Genomic DNA, 21,081 nt, shown 5'->3' with positions numbered 1-21,081 from the left:
TAAATCTAATATCTTCCCTTTATTTTTTTTACATTGTCGTGTATGGTTTGGTCACCAACATTATAATGGTTCCTTAGAGATTTAACAGATGCACCAAAAAAGATGTTTTCAAAATTTTGAATAATTTCAAGTTTTTGTTTAATCAAAAGAACAACTCTTGCGTTTGCCCATAATTTTTGCGATTTCTGAACAAAAAAAAAATAAATAAAATAAATAAATAATAATAATAAAAATTCCAATATCCCTGACATAAATAACGATAACAAAATTTGCCTTTTGTTGTGCTGATTGAACGATCGACATGATGCAGTAAAACAAACTAAACATTTGGGCTCTCTCTCTCTCTTTTTTTTTTTTTTTTTTTTGAGCGGCGGATGTTAAGGACAGCGGGGGTGGGGAGGGTTGGAAGATAATAGGTACACTAATCTCTCAATGAGAACTTATAATGCAGCTTCTTGTCAATTATTTACGACTTGCAAAACATCTGTTTATATCTATTCTAGTTATTACTTGAATTTTATGATTTCTGGTTGATTTTTTTTTTTTTTTTTTTTTTTAATTTGGAGTCTTGAAGTGTCCCGGTTAATCCGATCCCCATAAATCGAGAGTCTGCTGTATATATATATATATATCCTATTATGGAATTTATTATTTTGCAGAGTGATGATTGCTAGCACAGTATCTATGGGATGTTACTTGCTCACTGACTTCCTTTCTTCTTTTATATGCTGTTTCTCTTTTCTTATTTCCATCTCTCTCTCTCTCTCTCTCTCTCCCCCCCCCCCCCCAAAAAAATCTTACTTTTCCAGTGTTGAGTGTGGTGTGACACTCTCCTGTTCACATTTCTTTCTCTTTGTGGCCATTCATAAACTGACATTTATGAGTTGTGTATATGTCACCTACCTTTTTCAAAATTGATAAGTGTAACTGGAATATTCAAGATTTGTATCAGGGATATTCTCCTTTATTGCTGTTGTGTATGACTGACCACTTAGGGAGTAAGTTGCTTTCTTAGGACATTGTCTCTGTTCTCTTACTTGACTGGACATCCTGACCACTGAGAGGAACTGTGTATGTGATAAAGGGACTAGTATAGGTTCTGGACTAAAATGCTCTTTATGAAAGTAATTATTGTGAAATAACAGTGACTTAAATTATAGTTATCGCTTAATGGTAATAACCCACGAAGGTAATGACTTATCTAAAGTTATGATTAGGGTTGTATGTATATTGTTAATATTACAGAATATTAACATATCATCTCACCTAATCTTCTGAAATAAAATAATGATGGAAATAAAATAACAGAAGTGAAGCAGTAGGTCTCACTTTTGTTGTTGCTGCATAAGAACAGGTTGGCAAACACTTGGAGTTCAATGCAGTCATCCATGCTATTTACTTATATTTGTGTATTAAATTTAAAGAAGAAAGTTTCTACAACAATTTACAACCATCTAAGATCCAAATTGCCATTAACTTTGGGGTCCCTACCATCACAGGTTTAAAAGCTCCTGGTTTTTTATAACAAAAATTCCTGGCTGTCCTAAAAAGGAAATGAAACAAGTCAAATTCTTTTAGAAAAATAAATTCTGATTATATTTAAAATCAAGATGAAACACATTACATTTACAATCTCTACAAGTTTCACTTTGGAATACATTTTACTGTTTGTGTTATGAGAGAGAGAGAGAATTTCTAACTCTTAAAAAACCAATGCTAATTCTTAAAGTGATGGCCACTTTAAATAAGTTATTAAAACTTACTAGTTATTTTGGGGTTGATATCCCCCAAGAGTACAACCTTGAATTTTGCTGCATTAAAACATAGCTGCCACTTTTCTGACCATTCTTAGTCTGTCGGAGTAATCCTGAAGAAGTGTGCTGATTGTTAACTACTCTACTGATTTTGATATCACACCCTCCATCCCTTTTGATGCCATTTAGGAAAATCAGTGGTCCCAGTACTGATCCTTGGGAATCCAACTTCTTGTTAGCCCAATCTGAAGAATAATCATTAATTACAACTCTTTGCCTCCTGCTTTGCAGCCATCTTGCAATTCCAACATGTTCCAGCTTGTACAGTAACTCTCATGCAGGACTGATTCAAATGCTTTACTGAAATCCAAGTAAACAATGCTGAAATTATTTCCTGCATCCAGCTCATGAATGACTTTGTCAAAATAGCTAAACAGATTAGTTAAACATGATTTTCCCTTCAAAAAACCACGATGTGTTTTTTCCTTGAGAATTCCATTTCTATCTAAATTATCCTGTATTGCACTGTTAATTTTTGCTTCCATGATTTTTCCTACTACTAAAGTCATATTGATTGTCAGGCTTTATGCACCTCATTCAACCTTATGTATGTGATACATTAACACTTCTCTAATCCATAGAAATCTCTCCAGTCTTGTGATGCCCTCACAATCAATTGTAATAGTTCAATCCACTCTTGTAGCCTTCTTCAAGATTACTGGGTATACACTACCAACCAGGAATCTTACTTACCTTTAGGTCTAAAAGTTTTTGAATAAATTTGAATTGTCTAAAATTTCATTATCGCATGACTTGTAAATCCAAACAAATATTTTATTTTCTCTGGAAATTTTTTTTCCCAGCCCACCCCTGCTGTTAATTCTCTAACAGTGTCAAATGGTGACTGTAAGTTGCTTGTTATTAACTGGGATTAAACCTGACTGGGAAGATAACCAGGAAAATCTCTGGGGAAACTTGCTAAAGTCATCAATATGTTTATTCACAGACTCCAACAAAAAAAAAAAAAACACTTAGTTCCTTGGGTGACTTTTTCTTTCCAGTCTGACTCTGCTCTGATTGACCAGAACTGCCATAAGTGTGCAATATCAATTATGATTCCATGTCATAGATATGCTACTTAACATACCCAGCAATGAAGGTGGTAAAAAGCTTAAACATTCTAAATCACTCATCCAAAATACAGTCAGTTGGAATTGTTCCAACAGCATGGGCACCTCAGATTTAACTTGCACCTTAAATTCTCTATGAAGAACTTGCATGTGTACTTTTGGGAACCCTCTGAGTAACCTTAAGAGTACACCTTAACCTCTTTTTATGTGATAGATACATTCCTAAAAATTACACGTAAAAAGAACTACTGACTCCATAGAAAAAGTGAAGATTGGTTCCAAACCTGAAATATAAGCAAAATAATGAAAAAAACAAACATTAAATTCGTTAGGATCATAAGATTTTTATTTACATTTCATGGAGAACACACATACATATAATGAATTTTAATAACTTTAAGAAAAAACATATTCATTTCAGTTGTTTGCTAAGGATTCTATAAAAAAATTATGTTATTCGCTATCAGTTTCTGACAATAAATGCGAAAGTTTTCGTGAGACTGTAATATCACTAGAACTACTAGATATGGTATTATTGTCATCGATTTCCACCTCAACTTGTGGAATTCTTCTTGTCACGTCTTGAACAAAAGTACCACTGGTTGTTTCAGTAGTTTTAGGCATGAACTCAAGTTATTAATTGCTGTGTTGATGCTTTAGATAAGTCGCAATATAATTCTCTGTATGAAGACATTAACAACTTAAGCTCACGTGAAAACTTCCCAGCACGTTCTTCATTTGGATCATATCGGGCAAAATAATTGTTTAAATTACAGACCAGTTCTGGGGAACTGGTCTGTAATTTAAACAATTATTTTTAATTGTTTAATTATATCAGCAGTAAAAGTAGGATTATCTTGATCATTATCATTAACTTCTTCGCTTTCAGGAGTCTCAGAAACAATCTCCACTGTTTCATCTTCGCTAAGAGGTTTATCAATTAACAATTCTTCGATATCTGCCGACATAAGATCATCGAATCCTTGTCCGCCAATTTCACATGCCAAACTTATTATATTGGGGAATTCTGCAGTATGATTGAAGGGAACAGGAGCATTCTCTTTAACACATGCGGGCAAAATAGCATTCCAGCATGCATTCATAGTTTGTGGTCTCAATTCAGATAACGAAAATCAAACCTGATCAATACAATCCATAATTGAAAATTTTTTCCACACATCCATAACTGACAGTGTTTCATCATCACTTAGTTTGTTCAAAATGAACTGAAATGTTCGTCTGACATATGTTTTAAAAGTCGCAATTATACCCTGATCTAGAGGTTGTACCAATGATGTAGTATTGGGCGGCAGAAAACAAAATTGCACATTTGGGTGTTCTATGGCAGGATGACTGGGTGCATTATCAAGAATCAAAAGCACTTTAAATTCGAGACACTTGTCATTCAAGTAGCGTCTAACTTCTGGCACAAAATGTTTGTGGAACCACTCAGTGAAAATATCAATGGTCACCCAAGCTTTTTTGTTGCATCCAATGAACTGGCAATTTTTGAAAATCTACGCCTTTGATTGGTCATGGTCTTAATGATCGATTTATGAGCAGTCGTTTTAACATCCGATGTCCTAAAGCGTTCGAACAAAATAGGAGTGTTATGTGATCCTTTGCTGCTTTGAACCCACCAACAGTTTTTTGCATTTTTGATACGCAAGTTCTGTTTGCCATTTTTTTCCAGAAAAGGCCAGTTTCATCCATATTCCAAACTTGTTCACAAGTGTAACCTCCATCTTCAATTATTTTAGCAAGTTTTTGTGGAAATGCTTTAGCAGCTGTTTCATCAGCAGAAGCCGTTTCACCTTTAATTTTTATATTATGAAGAGCATGTCTTTTAATAAATTTAGCCAGCCAACCATTGTTTGCATGAAATTCATATTTTTTCCTTGATTGAGATGAAGTATTTGGCTGCAGTTTTTTAATCTGTTCATAAAATCTCAATGCTGATTGCTTGATGGAATTTCCGTCAACTGGCATTCTTTTTTGTACATTATCTTCTATCCACATCACTAAAGTTTTTCAGCCTTTTCTAGAACAACATCTCTTGTTGATGATAATTTTGTACCAGAACATACCGCTTTTCTAATAGCCTCTTCATTTTTCTTTATAGATCTGATAGTTGATTCATGGACTCCAAAATGCTTACCCACAGCCGTCGCACCTTCCCCAGTTTGAAGACGATCTAAAATTTGAATTTTTATTTGTTGTTGTTATTTGGTTTTTAGGAGCATTAGCAACTAAGGCCATATTGCTCCGGAGATATGCGGTGGTCATTCCCTGACCTTTCCGCATCCTCCGTATTTGGCGGTCACGGGCTTGAACCCCGGTATAATCCAGAAGCGTGTGCTACGCACTGCTGCTCCTGCCCACCTGGCTACAGAGGCGCCGTTGAATTTTTATATCCAAGGACATGGCTTTCCTTATTTTTTTTGGTTATCGGCAACATCATGTGAGGGCTGGATTAAAATCTTCGGTTAATGAAATGAAAGTTTGAAATTACATACAATGTAGCTTACCATTTATTATTTCTGGGCAAAATTATTAATTTTATAATGCGATTTTTATTTTGATTTCACTTAAAAAATGCAGTATCTGTGTTGTCTACTCAAACACCAAATTCAAACTGCTAAGAACTGCTTTTTCTTTTTTTATGCGCAGTCAGTTATGTAATTCGGGGAATTCCCAATAAATGAATTTGTAAGAATTTTCTAAGTTGATACGAGAAACCAAATTCAAACTGCAAACAACTGCTGTTTTTTTTTTGTTTATGCACAGTCAGTTATGTAATTTGGGGAATTTAGAATTTAGAATTTTCTTAATTGAAATGAGAATGCAATTCTACAAAATTCTCAGAATTTTCTTGAATTACGGATTTTTTCCTAACTTAGACTTTAGGTTGGTGGCGTAAAAGTGAATAAAAATTGCATAAAAAAATTATTTTTGATATCATTTCGCATAAAAAGAGGTTTAGGTGTAACTATATTTTCATTAATTTTTAATAAATAAAATGTTGATGACACATCAGTTTAGTTATGGCTACATGTCATGTCATGTCATACATTTATCTTTCAAACTGAAATATATTTGTATGCACACTTTGTAAGTGAAGAGAAACTTTAAATATTGCCTAAAAATTTTGCTTCAGGATGCTTCACTGCTGGGTACCTGCACATAGTCCCCCACCAAAGAATTTGGTGGGTGTCACTGGAAACAACTTTTAAGAGAGAGAGAATCATTTTACTTCTCATAGGAGAAGGACCTGCGTGTTTATAATGTAGCAATGAGGGGACTAAATCATTTTGATAGCCACACAATTTGAAAGAACTGTGCCAAATACAGCTTTCTTTCAAGATGTATTTGATTGTGCACGAGTGCTACTAATAATGTTTGTTGTAGAGTAGAGGTTTTTTTTAACTCTCTCCCAACAGATGTTGCATGTATGTGTGTAATGGGCAGATGTTAGTAACTTTTTTTAATATGTGATCATGTATTTGATAATTAAGATAAATTATTTTGGTAGGTTTGGATTACAGTTGTGTGCACACTGCATAGACTTTTCAACTTTTAATATTTCAGGTATTTGCATCAGGTTATTGATGAGACATTACGTGTAGCCATGGTGGAACCTTGGACAGCTCGTTACCAGGAAGTAGATGTGGAAATTGGTGGCCATATTATTCCAAAGAAGGTATGGTTTTTATTAACTATGTTTCTGAATACAGTGCAACCCTGATATGGGTTGCAACCCAGGTTAAGTAAGAATTTTAACAACTGCATTAAAAGTGAAGGGTATTATAGCCAAAAACAAAATTTACCTGGTTTCCCCCAATTTTTTTAAACATGATTACTCAATAATCAAAGATGATGTATTAAACAAGCAATTTTATATAAGTAAATTTCATTTTGCTTATGTTTATATTTTTCCTTTTAGCTTTACTATTTTGGTGTCAGTGGAAAAAACGGGTTAAACATTTTCGATGGCAAATACACTATTGCTGTAGTGTATTTTCAAGTACATTATTATTAATAATGCTGTACTTGAAAATAAAAATACCAATGTTTCATTATACTAAAAAATAAAATTTCAAAATTGCCAATTTCTTATTCTTATTATTAGTAGTGACAAATGATGCAAACTAACAGTATCAGCAAAAAAAAAAAAAAAAACCCAGACTACTGATCTCGTTTGTCCATTCCCTCTAATAATAATATGTCTAATTCTTCTTTAAATTTATTCAGACTATAATTTATTCCACACTAGATGGTAGTTTGTTTCAACAATCAATTACTCTCTGACTGAAAGCAAATTTTTGCACATATATCCTGCAACCATCCTATTTCAATTTATATCCCCTTGTGTGTCGTCTGAGAAAGAGTAAGAATACTATCATCAAATTTACTCAGTCGATTTAAAGCATTAAATACTTCAATCATTCCTACTTTCCAAGTGCTGTAATTTGCAGAAGTGAAGTCTTTTGTGGTAAGAGCACCTCCTCTTTTGTGTTCTTGACTAATCTGGTTACTCTTCTCCGCACCCATTTGATATACATATCTTTATTAAAATGAGGCTTCTATATCTGTATGCAGTACTCAAGATGAGGCCCAACCATTGCCTCATACAGCAGAATAATTATCTCCTTGTCTCTGCTGGCAATGTTTCTTTATATCATTGACAGAACTCCACGAGCTGTTTTTGCAGCCTGTCTGCATAATTATCCGTAGGTCTCTTTCATTTTCTACCAAATTAGCATGTTATTCTGGGATTGCTACCGCCCATTGAAGTACCTTGCATTGCCACTTCTCAGTCCATCTGCCCAATTTTAATAGATTTTACTGCAGGTAGTATGCCTGTTCTTTTTATTAACTGCCCTACCAAACTTACACAATAAGCTTGATATGCCTTCATTAGTATCATCTGCAAACTTACACAATAAGCTTGATATGCCTTCATTAGTATCATCTGCAAACTTACACAATAAGCTTGATATGCCTTCATCAGTATCATTAATATATACTGTAAACAGTAAGTGGCCCAGCACTGAACCTTGAGGAACTCCACTGATAACATTAGCTGAAGAAGAGCAGTGCCCATTTATAATCACCCTCTGTCTTCTACCACTCAACGACTCCTTTATCCATAACAGGAATTTGCACCTAATGCCACATTGCTCAAATTGTACACCAGGTTTTTGTTGTGGGAGAGTATCAAAATCTTTAGTGAAATCTAAACATATGATATCAAAATTATTATTTGAATATAGTCACTGTGTCATAGTAGCTAATCAGACAGGATCTCCTGATTAACAAACAAGCTCGTGTTGCTCTTTTATCGGCATTGTGAATAGGGGAGACATTTTCAAGCCTCCAATATATAGAAACCTCTTCCGCATTCAAGGATGCCCTCATAATTATGCCAAAATTTTGCTTATCCCCTTTTGCTACTACTTTTAATATAACTGGATAGATATCAGGCACAGGTGCTTATTTACTTTTTAGCTTCAGCAATTTCTCTTCCTCTTTCTTTTCAATTGCAACAAAATCATTCAACTCCCAGTTATAACTTGATGTACTTGTGATGTTTCCATCTCTAAAAATGTTTTCATGTGTGAGTAGATGCAAAATATTTAGTCTGTCAGCAACCTAAACAGGATCATCAATAGTTATGCCATTCATATCTAGTGGGGCAATGTTGTTCATTACTTTCTTTCTAGTAGTAATGCAGGTAAAGAATTCTTTGCTACTTTTATTTGCATTCTTAACCAAGGACTTCTCGTAACCTGCCTAAAACCTTAGTGATCTGATTGCAGACTTATAGCCAGGCTTCCAAGTGAAATATGTTTACAAGGAACCCAATTTTCAGTAGTACCAAACTTAAGAAATAAAGAACTCAGCCATATAATCTTCCATGTAATTAAGGTATTTCTGTAAATCATTGCACAAGCAAAAACCAACATCTTGGAAATTATTATCCATAGAAAACAGTGTAATACAGCTGGGTACATTCTGTATCAGACTATGGGACTCTCCCCCTACTCCCAGCTCCAAGGTTGCACCACTACTTTGGGCTATAAACAACAAAAGTAAATTTTACAGTACAACTATTATTATGGAGACCACTAAACTAGTTTTTGCCATTCTATATGTGATTTCATCCTTCAAAAGAATGTCACTTGGTTTTATTTACAAAATTTAAAACTGAATGTATTGAAATTAACAAATACAGTAGCTAGTTAACCTCTTAGAGCTAAATGATTAGTTTTGCAAGTCTCCTCTGCCATTAACATTTCATTGTTTTTTCGTTTTTTTTTTAATTGCATCTGCAATTGAGGCATGAGAGAGGCAAAACTGAACATCTGCAGTAATTATTCTTGGATGTAAATACTTAAATTTGTTAATTTTTATGAACTTCTGTTCATAAAAATTAATTAACAAATTCAAGTAATATACTGCAGAAGAGAATACAATAGCTCAGTGGTTCACACTTTGTAAGCCAGGAAGTAGCTGATTCCCCTCTATGAAGTATAGAGTTTGCTTTTACTAGTTTCTGTTGTGAAGTTCGTGTCTTGCCATAAAAAAACAATTTTTGTTCTCTCTCTCTTGAGGGACATGATTACTCTTGTGGTATAATCATGCACAGTATATTGAGGTTACACTATATGTGGATACAGTGCAACCTCATATTTTGTAGAACAGATTATAAATATAGACCATGGGAATTGATATTATAGAAAGTATGGTTTTGATAAATCTTCCTGATGTTAGTAATACTTTTTAAATAAACAGGAAACTAATGTTTCCTGTTTATGGTTTTGATAAATCTTCCTGATGTCAGTAATACTTTTTAAATAAACAGGAGATTATTAATATGTTATTAATTATGTTAATTTTTATTCTGGTTAGTTTCTGTATTGCATTAAATGAACATCAGCAATATAAGCATAAAGTTTTCCTTGTGATAAATTTCAGACATGCACCTAGCACTCATATATAAAATAGCACATATAAAACTTTATTTTTTACTTTACAAAGGGTACTAGGAAAGTTTTGCAATATGACGCAACAATGAATCACAGGAAGCTGCTTGTTGCTGCATTTTGAGACATGTTCATACGTGCATAGTAGCCGCCGCGCCAAGTCGATGGGCTCAGTTATTCATTAGTAGTGAGAGTGTAAAGTGCTTGCGATGGCATCGTGGTCACGAAATGAGATAAGGACAGTTTTGCGGTATAATTTCGTGCGTGGTTTAACCATAGACCAGTGCTTAGAAGAAATGACTCTTGCACTAGATGATGATTGTCCACATCGTACAACGATATTCAGGTGGTATAGAGAATTCCAAAGGGGAAATTTCACTCTGGAGGATTCTGAGAGGCCGGGAAGGCCACGAACGTCAGTTACGGAGGAAAACGTTACTGCTGTGAGGAAAATGCTTGACGAAAACAGGCGAGTGACCTACCAACAGATAGAGGATACTTTGGGCCTAAATGCACCAGCAATTCGTTCGATTCTGCAAGATCATTTGCACGTGAAGAAACTTTGTTCTCTCTGGGTGCCGCATCAACTGACTGAAGAGCAGGTGACACGACGTGTGACTTGGTGCCGGGAGATGTTAAAAAAGTTTGATAAGGGACAATCTCGGTATGTGAACAACATCGTGACAGGTGACGAGACTTGGCTGTACTATTACGATCTGCCGACCAAGGCTCAAAACAAAGTTTGGGTCTTTGATGATGACGACACACCCGTAATTGTCAGAAAATCCCGATCTGTAAAGAAGAAAATGATAGCTGTATTTTTCAAATCGAGTGGAATTGTGGAACGTGTCGTTTTGGACACGCAGAAGACAGTCACAGCTAAGTGGTATACTGAACAATGCCTGCCTAAAGTCATTGGATCTATGAAGAACCTGCGGCCAAAGTCAAGAATGGACACCTGGTACCTCCATCACGATAATGCTCCAGGTCACCGCGCCAAAGCCTGCACCGAATATTTGACCACGACAGGACTGAAACTTCTCGAGCACCCTCCCTACAGTCCAGACCTTGCTCCCTGCGACTTTGCACTGTTCCCGCATGTGAAAATGAAGCTAAAAGGGAGGCGGTTTTCCAGTGATGAGGACCTTCTACGGGCTTGGGACAACGAGTGTGCTTTACTCCCTAGTGAAACTTGGCAGAACTGGTTTAAAGATTGGTTTCGGAGGATGGAGAGGTGTATTGAATGTAGAGGAAATTACTTTGAAAAAATTAAATAAACAAAGCTGTATTGCAAAACTTTCCTAGTACCCTTTGTATATACTGAGGTGAAGTTACCTCAATATACAGGGTGATTCAGAATTACGTGGCATAAGTTGGGTAGTCAACTTGCAGCACACATGCTGCACCTTCCAATTTAGAAAAAATGTAAATGATACAATATGAAATGAAAATAAACACTTACAGTGTAAATTCTACTTTTCTTTTTTTTTTTTTCTTCTGTCAGAAATTATGACCAGTCTTTCAGTGTGATGAGAACCTACACTTCACACAACCTATATGAATTTATTTTATAAACAGGCATGGATCAGTATGGAGAAGAGACAATTTTGATTTCCTTTAACAGCTTAACCGGCCCCAGGTGCCAAGCGATTTTTTGATCAAGTGTCTTTGCCAGTAAATTTGCTCTCTGTCTTGGTAAAATAAAATCGTTTCCCTTGTTTTCAGTGTTACATTAACACTCAATTAATTCAGTAAAGAAAACACTTTACTAGATCAGAAGGAAAATAAACCTTTCTTTCTTTCTTCTCTTTTTAGTTTTATTACTAACTCACTACCGCTTGGTCACAAAGGTGGCACTGCTCCTGCCTCCACGTGGCAGGGCTGGTAACCTGGAAGGGAAAAGCTCTCCCTTCCAGGGCAAAATGGAGCAAACAGTTCCTAAAACCCAGAAATCCACTGGGTGCATAGATGAGACCCATACAGGGCGAAAACAGACAGAGACTGATTTTGTTGCAGCTAAACGTCAAAAGACTGATGTAGACTTGATCAGAATCAGAACTCCAACTTTTCTTATTATACACTCGACTCAAGAACAACCTATTAGCAAACTATCACCGTTTCTAGTGCAAAAATGTATAGAAAGTATAATAGGTATACCCGAGAGCAATCAGCAATCAGGAGACTTACTGGTTGACCCACCAACAGCAATCAGGAGACTTACTGGTTGACCCACCAACAGCAATCAGGAGACTTACTGGTTGAAGTTGCCACTGCTCGACAATCTGAGCAACTACTGAAACTAAAAACGTTTGGTGGAACTTCTGTTACAGTTTCACCACGTTTCCCTGAACACATCAAGAGGTGTCATCACCGAATGGGACCTCATGAAGGTGTCAGATGAAGGACTAAAACAGGAACTACAAGACTAAGGAGTCATCAGTGTCAAAAGAATAATGACAAAGAAGGATGGCATACTTGTACCTACTCGGAACATTATACTCACTTTTGATAACGCTAAACCACCAACAGCAATCAAAGCAGGTTATCTTAATTGCCGTGTTAGAGTGTACATTCCAAACCCCTTATGCTGCTACAAGTGCCAGAAGTTTGGGCACTCACAGACAGTCTGCAGAGGTGCAGCTGCATGTGCTGCATGCGGAACCACTGAGCACTCGAATACTGATTGCACAGCGACAACACCAAGTTGTCCTAACTGCAAAGAAGGTCATCCAGCGTTTTCCAAGGAGTGTCCCCCTCTGGAAATGGAAAAAAAAAAATGTACAGTGATACAACATTAAGCACAATGTCACCTACCAAGAGGCTAAAAAAAAATCTTTCCAGCCCTGAATGCTAATAAACTAACCTATGCTCAAGTAACCAAAAAACAAATATCAATTGCAACCCAAACGGTGGTAACCATACCATCAAATGAATCACTATCTGATTGGGCAAGGTCAGTATTGGCATTGGTCAGTATTCACCAAACAAAACAGCAAGCAAAAAAGTAAAGCTATAAATATGATAATTACCGTACAACCAGATGCCACTGCACAGCCAAACATAACAGTCCCCACTTCTGATGCCAACCAAGCAGATGGTTGGTCCTTGAGGTTGTCACAGACATTCTCTCAGATATGCCAGACAAGCTGTACTTGCTACCTGGGAGTCTAAAACGCTGATGGAACTGATATTCGGGTGACACTCAAGTCAAGTGGACCCAATTTCGGCGAAGTCCGGATGGTCTGTGACAGCCAAATCCTCTGCTTGCACCTTCGCGATGGTGGGACTGTTAGTAATCCTGGGTATAACCCCCATGCACAAGTACATGGTGGGTGACCACCCATGTTGTGAACCAACGTAAGCAGGGGGGTCGAGGTGTGGCGCCCACACCACATGGAAGAACGCCGCCCCTCTATGTTACCAGGCAGTACTAGGTGGAAGATGACTCTCATCAACCGGTGAAATACCACCACTTTGCTTATTGGAGGCTTGAAGTGGTGGAACCCATGTTTAGTCTCTAGAGCTAAGTTCCGGTCAACCCTTCCCTATCTCTTCCATCATGCAGTATGATTGATGACTTTTGAGGTTATGATGAACGTCGTGGTGAGATCCAATATTCCTTACATTTCAAGGGTACAGCTCTAAAACGGTTTTCGCAGGCCGGCCGCTAGTTAGTACACCGGACCGGACCTATTGGTAACTCTCTAGGAGGCTTCCAGATCAGCTAGTGTATAATCTTGCTACCTCTACTTGCCAGATAGTGACTGGAGGGAGTCCGTGTAGTGTGCGGGGAGCATTGTCAATGCCACGTTATGTCAAGGATCTGGGTATATTCTTACCACATGTACGCCATATCCAAAAATTTCATTACTTCATACAGCATGTCCCACCCACTTTTTCTTACTATTGAATACACCATGAATTGTCAAACTAATAGAGCAAGCTTATCTTCGAAAAGATCTAAACCTCCTAAGGACTTCCTAACTCATTTCACAAATATACGTGGTCTCAATTCTAATCTCAACGATGTCCATTTCCACTTGCAGTTTGCCAAACCTCGTACTTTTTCTGACAGAATCTCAGTTATCGGTTGATTCAACTACTGCTCATCTCAGATGCCCAAATTATTCGCTGTATGATTCCTTTCGCCTCAAAGGTGGTACTTGTGCATATGTCCGTTCTGATATTCCCTGTCAGAGACTTGGCAATTTGGAATCTCCTCTCTTTGATCTTCTCTGGCTTAAAATCTCTCTACCTCATTGTGTCAAATTCATCTGTTGTCTCTACCGTTCTCCCGACTCGACTAATCACTTGGAGCTCTGACTTCCTCTCGTTGCAACTTGACTTTCTGCAGTCCAACTCTCCTAACAGTGAGGTAATTTTCCTTGGTGATTTTAATGTTCACAACCCCAGCTGGCTTCCGTTTTCTAGTCACACCGACCCAGCAGGTCGAGATGCTGAGGCTTTTGCAATTACTAATGACCTAGCACAGATTGTTCATTTACCTACAAGAATACTGGACAATCCTAATCATACAGCCAATACGCTTGATCTTTTTCTCACAAACAACCCTTACAAGTACACGGTCGAAGTGAGAGCTCCTTTAGGCACTTCAGATCACAACTTGCTGATTGTCTCTTCTCCAATGGAACCTTTATCTCATGGCTATTCCCAACCTCGTGTTGTTTGGCATTACAAGAATGCAAAATGGGATGACCTGCGAGACTTCTTTTCATCTTTTCCTTGGTTAGATTACTGTTTCAAAAGTTCTGATGTCAACGTTTGCTCAGATCGTGTCAGTGAAATTATTCTTGCAGGAATGGAATCCTTTATCCCACACTCCACTTTAAAATCTCGTCCTTTATCTAAACCTTGGTTTTCCAATAAATGTGCTAAGGCTGTCCAAGAGAAGAATGTTGCGTATCATAATTGGCTTGTCTCTAATTCTTCAGTTTCGTTTTCTGCCTACACCAAAGCTCGCAACAATTGTAAAGCAGTTATTAATCAGTCCAAACTAAAGTTTGAACAGGCTAAGAGTAGAAAACTTGCTTCTTGCCTTAATGGTATCCGAGCATTCTGGTCTCTTGCCAAAGCTATTGGCCGCAACTTTTGCCCATCTCTGCTCCCACCTCTGTCCAAACCAGATGGCTCTGTTGTCACTTCAGCCAAGGATAAAGCTGACCTGCTAGCATCCCATTTTTCTTCCACCTCATGTATTAATGATATTGGTAAAACACCTCCCGCCATTCCCAACACACTCCATTCAATGACTCCTGTGGTCTTCCGTCAAAAGGATATCAGAAGGATTTTGATGAATCTCGATGCTAAGAAAGCTCCAGGTCCTGATGGTATTTCTCCACTTGTTCTCAAAACCTGTGCTCCTGAACTTACTCCTATTCTTTGCCGCCTTTTTTCACTTTCTTATTCCAAAGGTGTTTTTCCTTCTGCTTGGAAATTTGCTCATATCCAGCCAGTTCCTAAAAAGGGTGACAAATCCCTCCCATCCAATTATCGTCCCATTGCAATTACTTCTACTCTTTCTAAAGTAATGGAGAAATCAATTAACTGCCAACTCTTAAACTACCTAGAAACCTTCCGTCTGATCAACGATCACCAGTATGGATTCCGTCAGTGTCGATCCACTGGTGATATTCTGGCTTATGTTACCCATTTGTGGACTAATTCAATGGAAAGGTTCGGTGAAACACAAGTAGTTGCTCTTGACATCTCAAAGGCTTTTGATCGTGTTTGGCATAAAGGCCTTCTAAACAAGCTTCCATCTTATGGTTTGCCAACTGTTTTTAGTAATTGGTTATCCAGTTTTCTCTCTGATCGGTCACTGAGGGTGATGGTTGATGGCTCTGTCTTCTAACTTCTCCACTAATGCCGGTGTCCCCCAAGGTTCAGTTCTTTCCCCCACTCTTTTCCTCTTGTATATCAATGACCTTCTTCCATTGACTGGAAATCCTATCCATAGTTTTGCCGATGATAGCACATTGCATTCAACTTTCCATTTTGAGAAACCCTGTCCTGCTCGATCAGCTTCAACTTCTCGAAAATCTGCTACCAATTCCTTAAATGCCGATCTTCAGGTAATTCTCCAGTTGGGGCAAAGACAACTTAGTTGATTTCAATCTAAAACTCAGTCTTGTCTTATATCTCGCAAAAAGGATTCTTCTGCTCCTATGCTTATCTTTAGTGACACTCCAATTTCTAGGCAAAAGGATATATCTCTTTTGGGGATTACCCTGACTTCTAATCTCTCTTGGCACAAGCACATTACAAATATTGCTTCCTCTGCATCTAAAAAACTTGGTTTTCTCTTTCGCTCTCGGCGTTACTTTTCTTCCAAACAGCTGCTCACTCTGTATAAATCGCAAATCCGCCCTGCCATGGAATATTGTTCCCACATCTGGGGTTGTGCCCCCAAAACCTCTCTCAGGCTTCTTGATTCCATTCAGAAGAGGGCAGTTAGGTTAATTAATGATTCATCTCTAACAGAGTCTCTCCACTCGCTGTCTCAAAAACGCACTGTTTCCATGGGCACTGTTCTTCTGAATTAGGTTCTATAATTCCCGCTCTCTCTTTCAAAACAGTCCGAACACGTGCCGCCACCAGCCAACGTCCATTTACTGTCCAACTTCAAACCCACAGAACCAACTTTTCATCTTCCTCATTTATTCATTCAACTGCCGTTTTCTGGAACAACCTTCCTTCACACTTATTTCCTGAAAATTACAATCTACAGAAGTTCAAGTCCAGTGTCAACAAATATCTTCTTTCGTCTTCTCAATCTCCAACCCAAGCACGGTGCTAAGTACTATAGGTTCTAATACCTCTCGTGTTTGGGGTTCACATAAAAAAAAAAAAGCAGATAGCTCACAAGATGAACAGGTATTAGAACTATTCACTAACGAGGATATGGGCACAGGAAAACCCTCCTTTCCAAAGAAAGGAAAAGGCAAACTTGAGCGAAACAAACCTTTAGCGCCTCGAAAACAAATCGAGGATTCTACTAAACCCAGACAGATAATGCTTAAATTTCTGCAGTGGAATTGTAGAGGATATCGCAGCAATTTAAATGCATACAAGATCTCCTCACACAATATGATCCTATCGCCCTCTGCCTACAGGAAACCAAACACCACATATAACTGTTTCGCTCAGGAACTACATGATTGATTGGCAAGATCGTGTTGTAAACAACCTTAGTAATCTGGCACATGGAGGTGTAGCATTAATAATCAACACTCAAATACCCTCCAAATCACTCCCATTAAAAACAAACCACGAGGCAGTTGTAGTACAAGTCAACGTTAATTTTGACTTGAGTATTGTCTCGCTATACTTGCCCCCTAATCAAAATATAAAGTATGCTGACCTAGAAGAACTAGTGGTACAGCTTCCTCAACCCTACTTCATCCTAGGGGACCCCAATAGTCATCATCTGTTATGGGGAAATCAAAACCTGGACAAATTATAGAGAAATTACTTGACCAGCACAATCTGATTACTCTCAGTAATGGCACACACACTTATACACATTTACCTGCAGGATCTCTGATGTCTCTGTGCTCAGCATACATATATCCTCTATTTAGATGGATTATTCATAGCAATCCACTCGGTAGTGACCATTACCCAGGGATTGATAAAAACATCCCCCACTTTTCAAACAGAACTGTCAAATGGAACTTTTTCAAAGCAAAATGGGATGTATACAAGCAACTAGCAATACTGGAAGAAAAGCAGGTCCAGCAAACGTCCATAAACTTGGCCACAGAATACATATCTAACCAAATACGACAGGTAGCTGACCAAGCGATTCCAAAGCAGTCCATCAAATATCAGCACGTTCAAAATCATGGTGGAATAATGAATGAAACACGGCAAAACAAAAGGAAAAGAACAGAGCATGGAACATCTTCAGAAAGTTTCCAACAACTGCAAATCTCATCCGCTTTAAACAGGCTCGGGCAAAAGCAAAACGTATTAGGCAGAGAAGCATGGAGACGTTTTGCCTCCACAATTACAAGAACTACAAAAACGCAAATGATATGGGCAAAAATATGGCGTAGGTACTCAAAACATCCACACATCAACCTTCCCATACTAACTGTAAACGATTGTGATGTTACAACACCAGTGGAGATTGTGAATGCATTTGGCGAATCATTCATGGGAATCTCAGCCACGACATCTTACACACCTCTTTTTCAGGTACGCAAAGCACAGGCTGAGAAACACTTCATCAATTTCGAATCAACGTCTAGTGCTGCATATAATCTCCCCTTCACAATATCTGAATTGCGCCATGCTTTAGCCACCACTAAACTCAGTGCAGCAGGACCAGATGGAATATATTACATCATGATAGCACAACTTACTGAATCCGCCCTTAAGACACTGCTACTGTTTTATAACAAAATTTTCAAAGAGAATACCTTCCCAGACAAATGGCACCACGCTTATGTTTCAGCTTTTCCAAAACCAGGAAAAGATCCTACAAATCCACAGCATTACCAACCAATTGCACTCACCAGCTGTATGAGCAAGGTCCTGGAAAAAATTATCAATGCCCGTCTGACCTGATTTCTAGTCAGGTCAAAACAACCTTCTTAACCCAATACACTGCAGCTTCCTTGAAGGCAGATCCACTCTTGACTTACTCATCAGGGCAGAAATAAACATCCATGATGCTTTTGTTGTTGTTGTTGTTGTATATTTTATGCGCAACGGCAGCTATAGGCCATTATGCGCCAAACGATGGTAGGAGGTTACAGGCTTTATTAAAAGTGAGATGTGTGCATTATGTGAGATTTAAGCATTATATTCTGTCATAGCATTTTATCCTTTTTAGGAAAGTGAAAACTGCATCAATGTCAGATCTGTCGTCTAATATTTGTTGCAAAGTAGGTGTGATTTGGGCTGCATAGTTTGATAAGGTGGTTTGCCGTACTCCATTATAGAGAGGGCAGTCAACAATGATGTGCTGGACTGTGATTTGAGCATGGCAGTTCGGACAAGAAGGCGGGTCTGAGGAAGAAAGAAGATAAAGGTGAGTAAGGTGTGTATGTCCTATTCATAATCTTGCAAGTGTGACTTCTTCCTTTCGGTTTGAGCGGAAACTAGATGGTCAAGACTGGAGTTTCGGTTTAATCCGAAGGAGTTTGTTGCCTTCTTGGTTTTGCCAGTAAATCATACTTCGCTTTGTTATAAGACTTTTATAATCGGCGAAAGGAATTTTGAAAGAGTCATCAATTGGTTGCACAGTAGATTTGGCTGCATGGTCAGCACTCTCATTGCCAGGTATGCCAACATGGCTAGCGACCCAACAAAATTTTATTACTTTCGTGTTCTTAGCTAGATGAGCCAGCAAGTTTTGAATATTACCAAGTAGGTAGTTATGATGCTTTCTTGGTTTCTGTAAAGCGAGAAGGGCACTGAGAGAGAGTCGGTAAAAATAATACTATGGGTAAACTGCTGCAACTTTATAGTTTCTAGCGCCATTTGAATGGCATGAAGTTTAGCAGTAAAGATACTGCATTCTAAAGGTAACTGATTAGAGATTATAGATGATGGAAGAGCAACAGCAGCACCAATGTGGTGATCAGTTTTGGAACCGTCTGTGTATATCCTGGTATAAGATTCATATTTCTCAGGTAGAGATTTATGAAGCTGGTTTACATTCTGTGAAGAGAGTACTTTCCCCCATTCTTGAAGGGACAGATCACAGGTGGCAGGGCAAAAAACCCATGGAGGAGTCGTGAAACTGGGCACTCACAGTAAAGCTGCCAATTTTCAAGTAGTGAGCAAAGACGTATGCCAGTGGGTCGATTTATTGATGGATAAACGGCATACAAGTTCTCCCAATCTGGTGTAAATAGATGTTTCTACGATGGATGCAGGGGTTGGCTTTTTATTTTGATAGCATAATTTAGCAGTAAAATTTGTCTTCGTAGAGAGAGAGAGAGTGGGGATCGTGAGCTTCAGTGTACAGGCTCTGCACAGGAGATGTGCAGTAGGCTCCAAGAGCAATGCGAAGGCCACTATGGTGAATAGGGTCCAAAGCCCTCAAAATGCTAGCTATAGCAGAGTTGTAAACTGGTGACTTATAGTCTAACCTTGATCTTACAATAGCATGATATAAATGAAGGAATGTTTGACGATCAGCACCCCATGTTGTAGCTGATAATACTCTCAAAATGTTTAATTTCTTGAAACAGGTGGTTCTAAGTTGTTTAATATGGTCAAAAAAGGTCAATTTTTTATCTAAAGTTAACAGAAGGAATCAAGTGGTAAGCACAACAGGTATATCATGGTTCCCCAGCTTTAGTCGCCAGTTATCAGGGAAAGTATTTTCTGTGAAAACACGGTTATATAGCTGGAGTAAGACATGAAGCGACTTTTTGCTCAGCTCTTTCAACATGACATAGTGAATTCCATCAGGTTTGGTTTGGTTTGATTTGGGTTTTATTGGCGCATCAGCAACCGAGGCTATAATGCGCCAAATACCGGTCATATATAAAAAGTTAAAACCTTCAGTGACCTAAGTAATTAGGCCACCATGTCGAGATATAACAGGTGTAAAAATACACGAACAAAGGAACAATTCAATTTTAAATACGAGTAAAAAGGTTTACTGATTTTAAAAGGCTAAAAACAGCAGACACGTTGTCATTGTCAGATAAAATCTGACCGAGTGTATACGGCTCAGCCAGATGACTAAAAGCAGTAAAATAAAAATCACGTTCGTGTCTAAAACGTGGACACTCGGTTAAAATGTGGCGTATACTTAAACAGGTGTCACAGTTCTCACACATAGGACAGTCATCTGCCCTCAGCAGAAATGCATGTGTAAGATAACTGTGTCCTATGCGGAGGCGAGCTAAAACAGCTTCCTCTCTGCGATTCCTGCGCAGACAAGACTGCCAATGTCAGATTACAGGCTTTATCTGATAGAGCTTGTTTGTGACTTGCTCGTGCCAGGATTGTTGCCATTGGGACAGTAATTTATCTTGTATTAACTGCCTGTAGTCTGTATAGGGGACTAACAGGCAATAAGTGTTGTGGGGTTCTGGTGTCCTGGCCGCAGCATCTGCCAGTTCATTTCCCACGATCCCAATGTGGCTTGGAATCCAGCAGAAATGAATGTCAAAAGAACGCTCAGACGGAGAGTGTAGCGTCTGCTGAATCCGGGTCACAAATGGA

The 21,081-nt window shown here is 38.1% G+C and overlaps 1 protein-coding gene across 1 annotated transcript in view; it reads left to right on the top strand.

The window, feature by feature from the left end:
- The window catches only part of LOC150090935 (cytochrome P450 20A1-like), a 197,488-nt gene that overhangs the window by 150,290 nt on the left and 26,117 nt on the right, over positions 1-21,081 (top strand). The window contains exon 9 of the mRNA XM_090380742.1: positions 6,473-6,584. Coding sequence (XP_090236868.1) covers positions 6,473-6,584 — 112 coding nt within the window. The remainder of the gene's footprint in view (positions 1-6,472; positions 6,585-21,081) is intronic.

The sequence above is a fragment of the Mastigoproctus giganteus genome, chromosome 1 (genome assembly GCF_048544385.1).
Source record: "Mastigoproctus giganteus isolate SK-2022 chromosome 1, ASM4854438v1, whole genome shotgun sequence".
Taxonomy (NCBI): Eukaryota; Metazoa; Arthropoda; class Arachnida; order Uropygi; family Thelyphonidae; genus Mastigoproctus; species Mastigoproctus giganteus.
The sequence above is the reverse complement of the archived record's forward strand: the minus strand, read 5'-3'. Positions and strand labels throughout refer to the sequence as shown.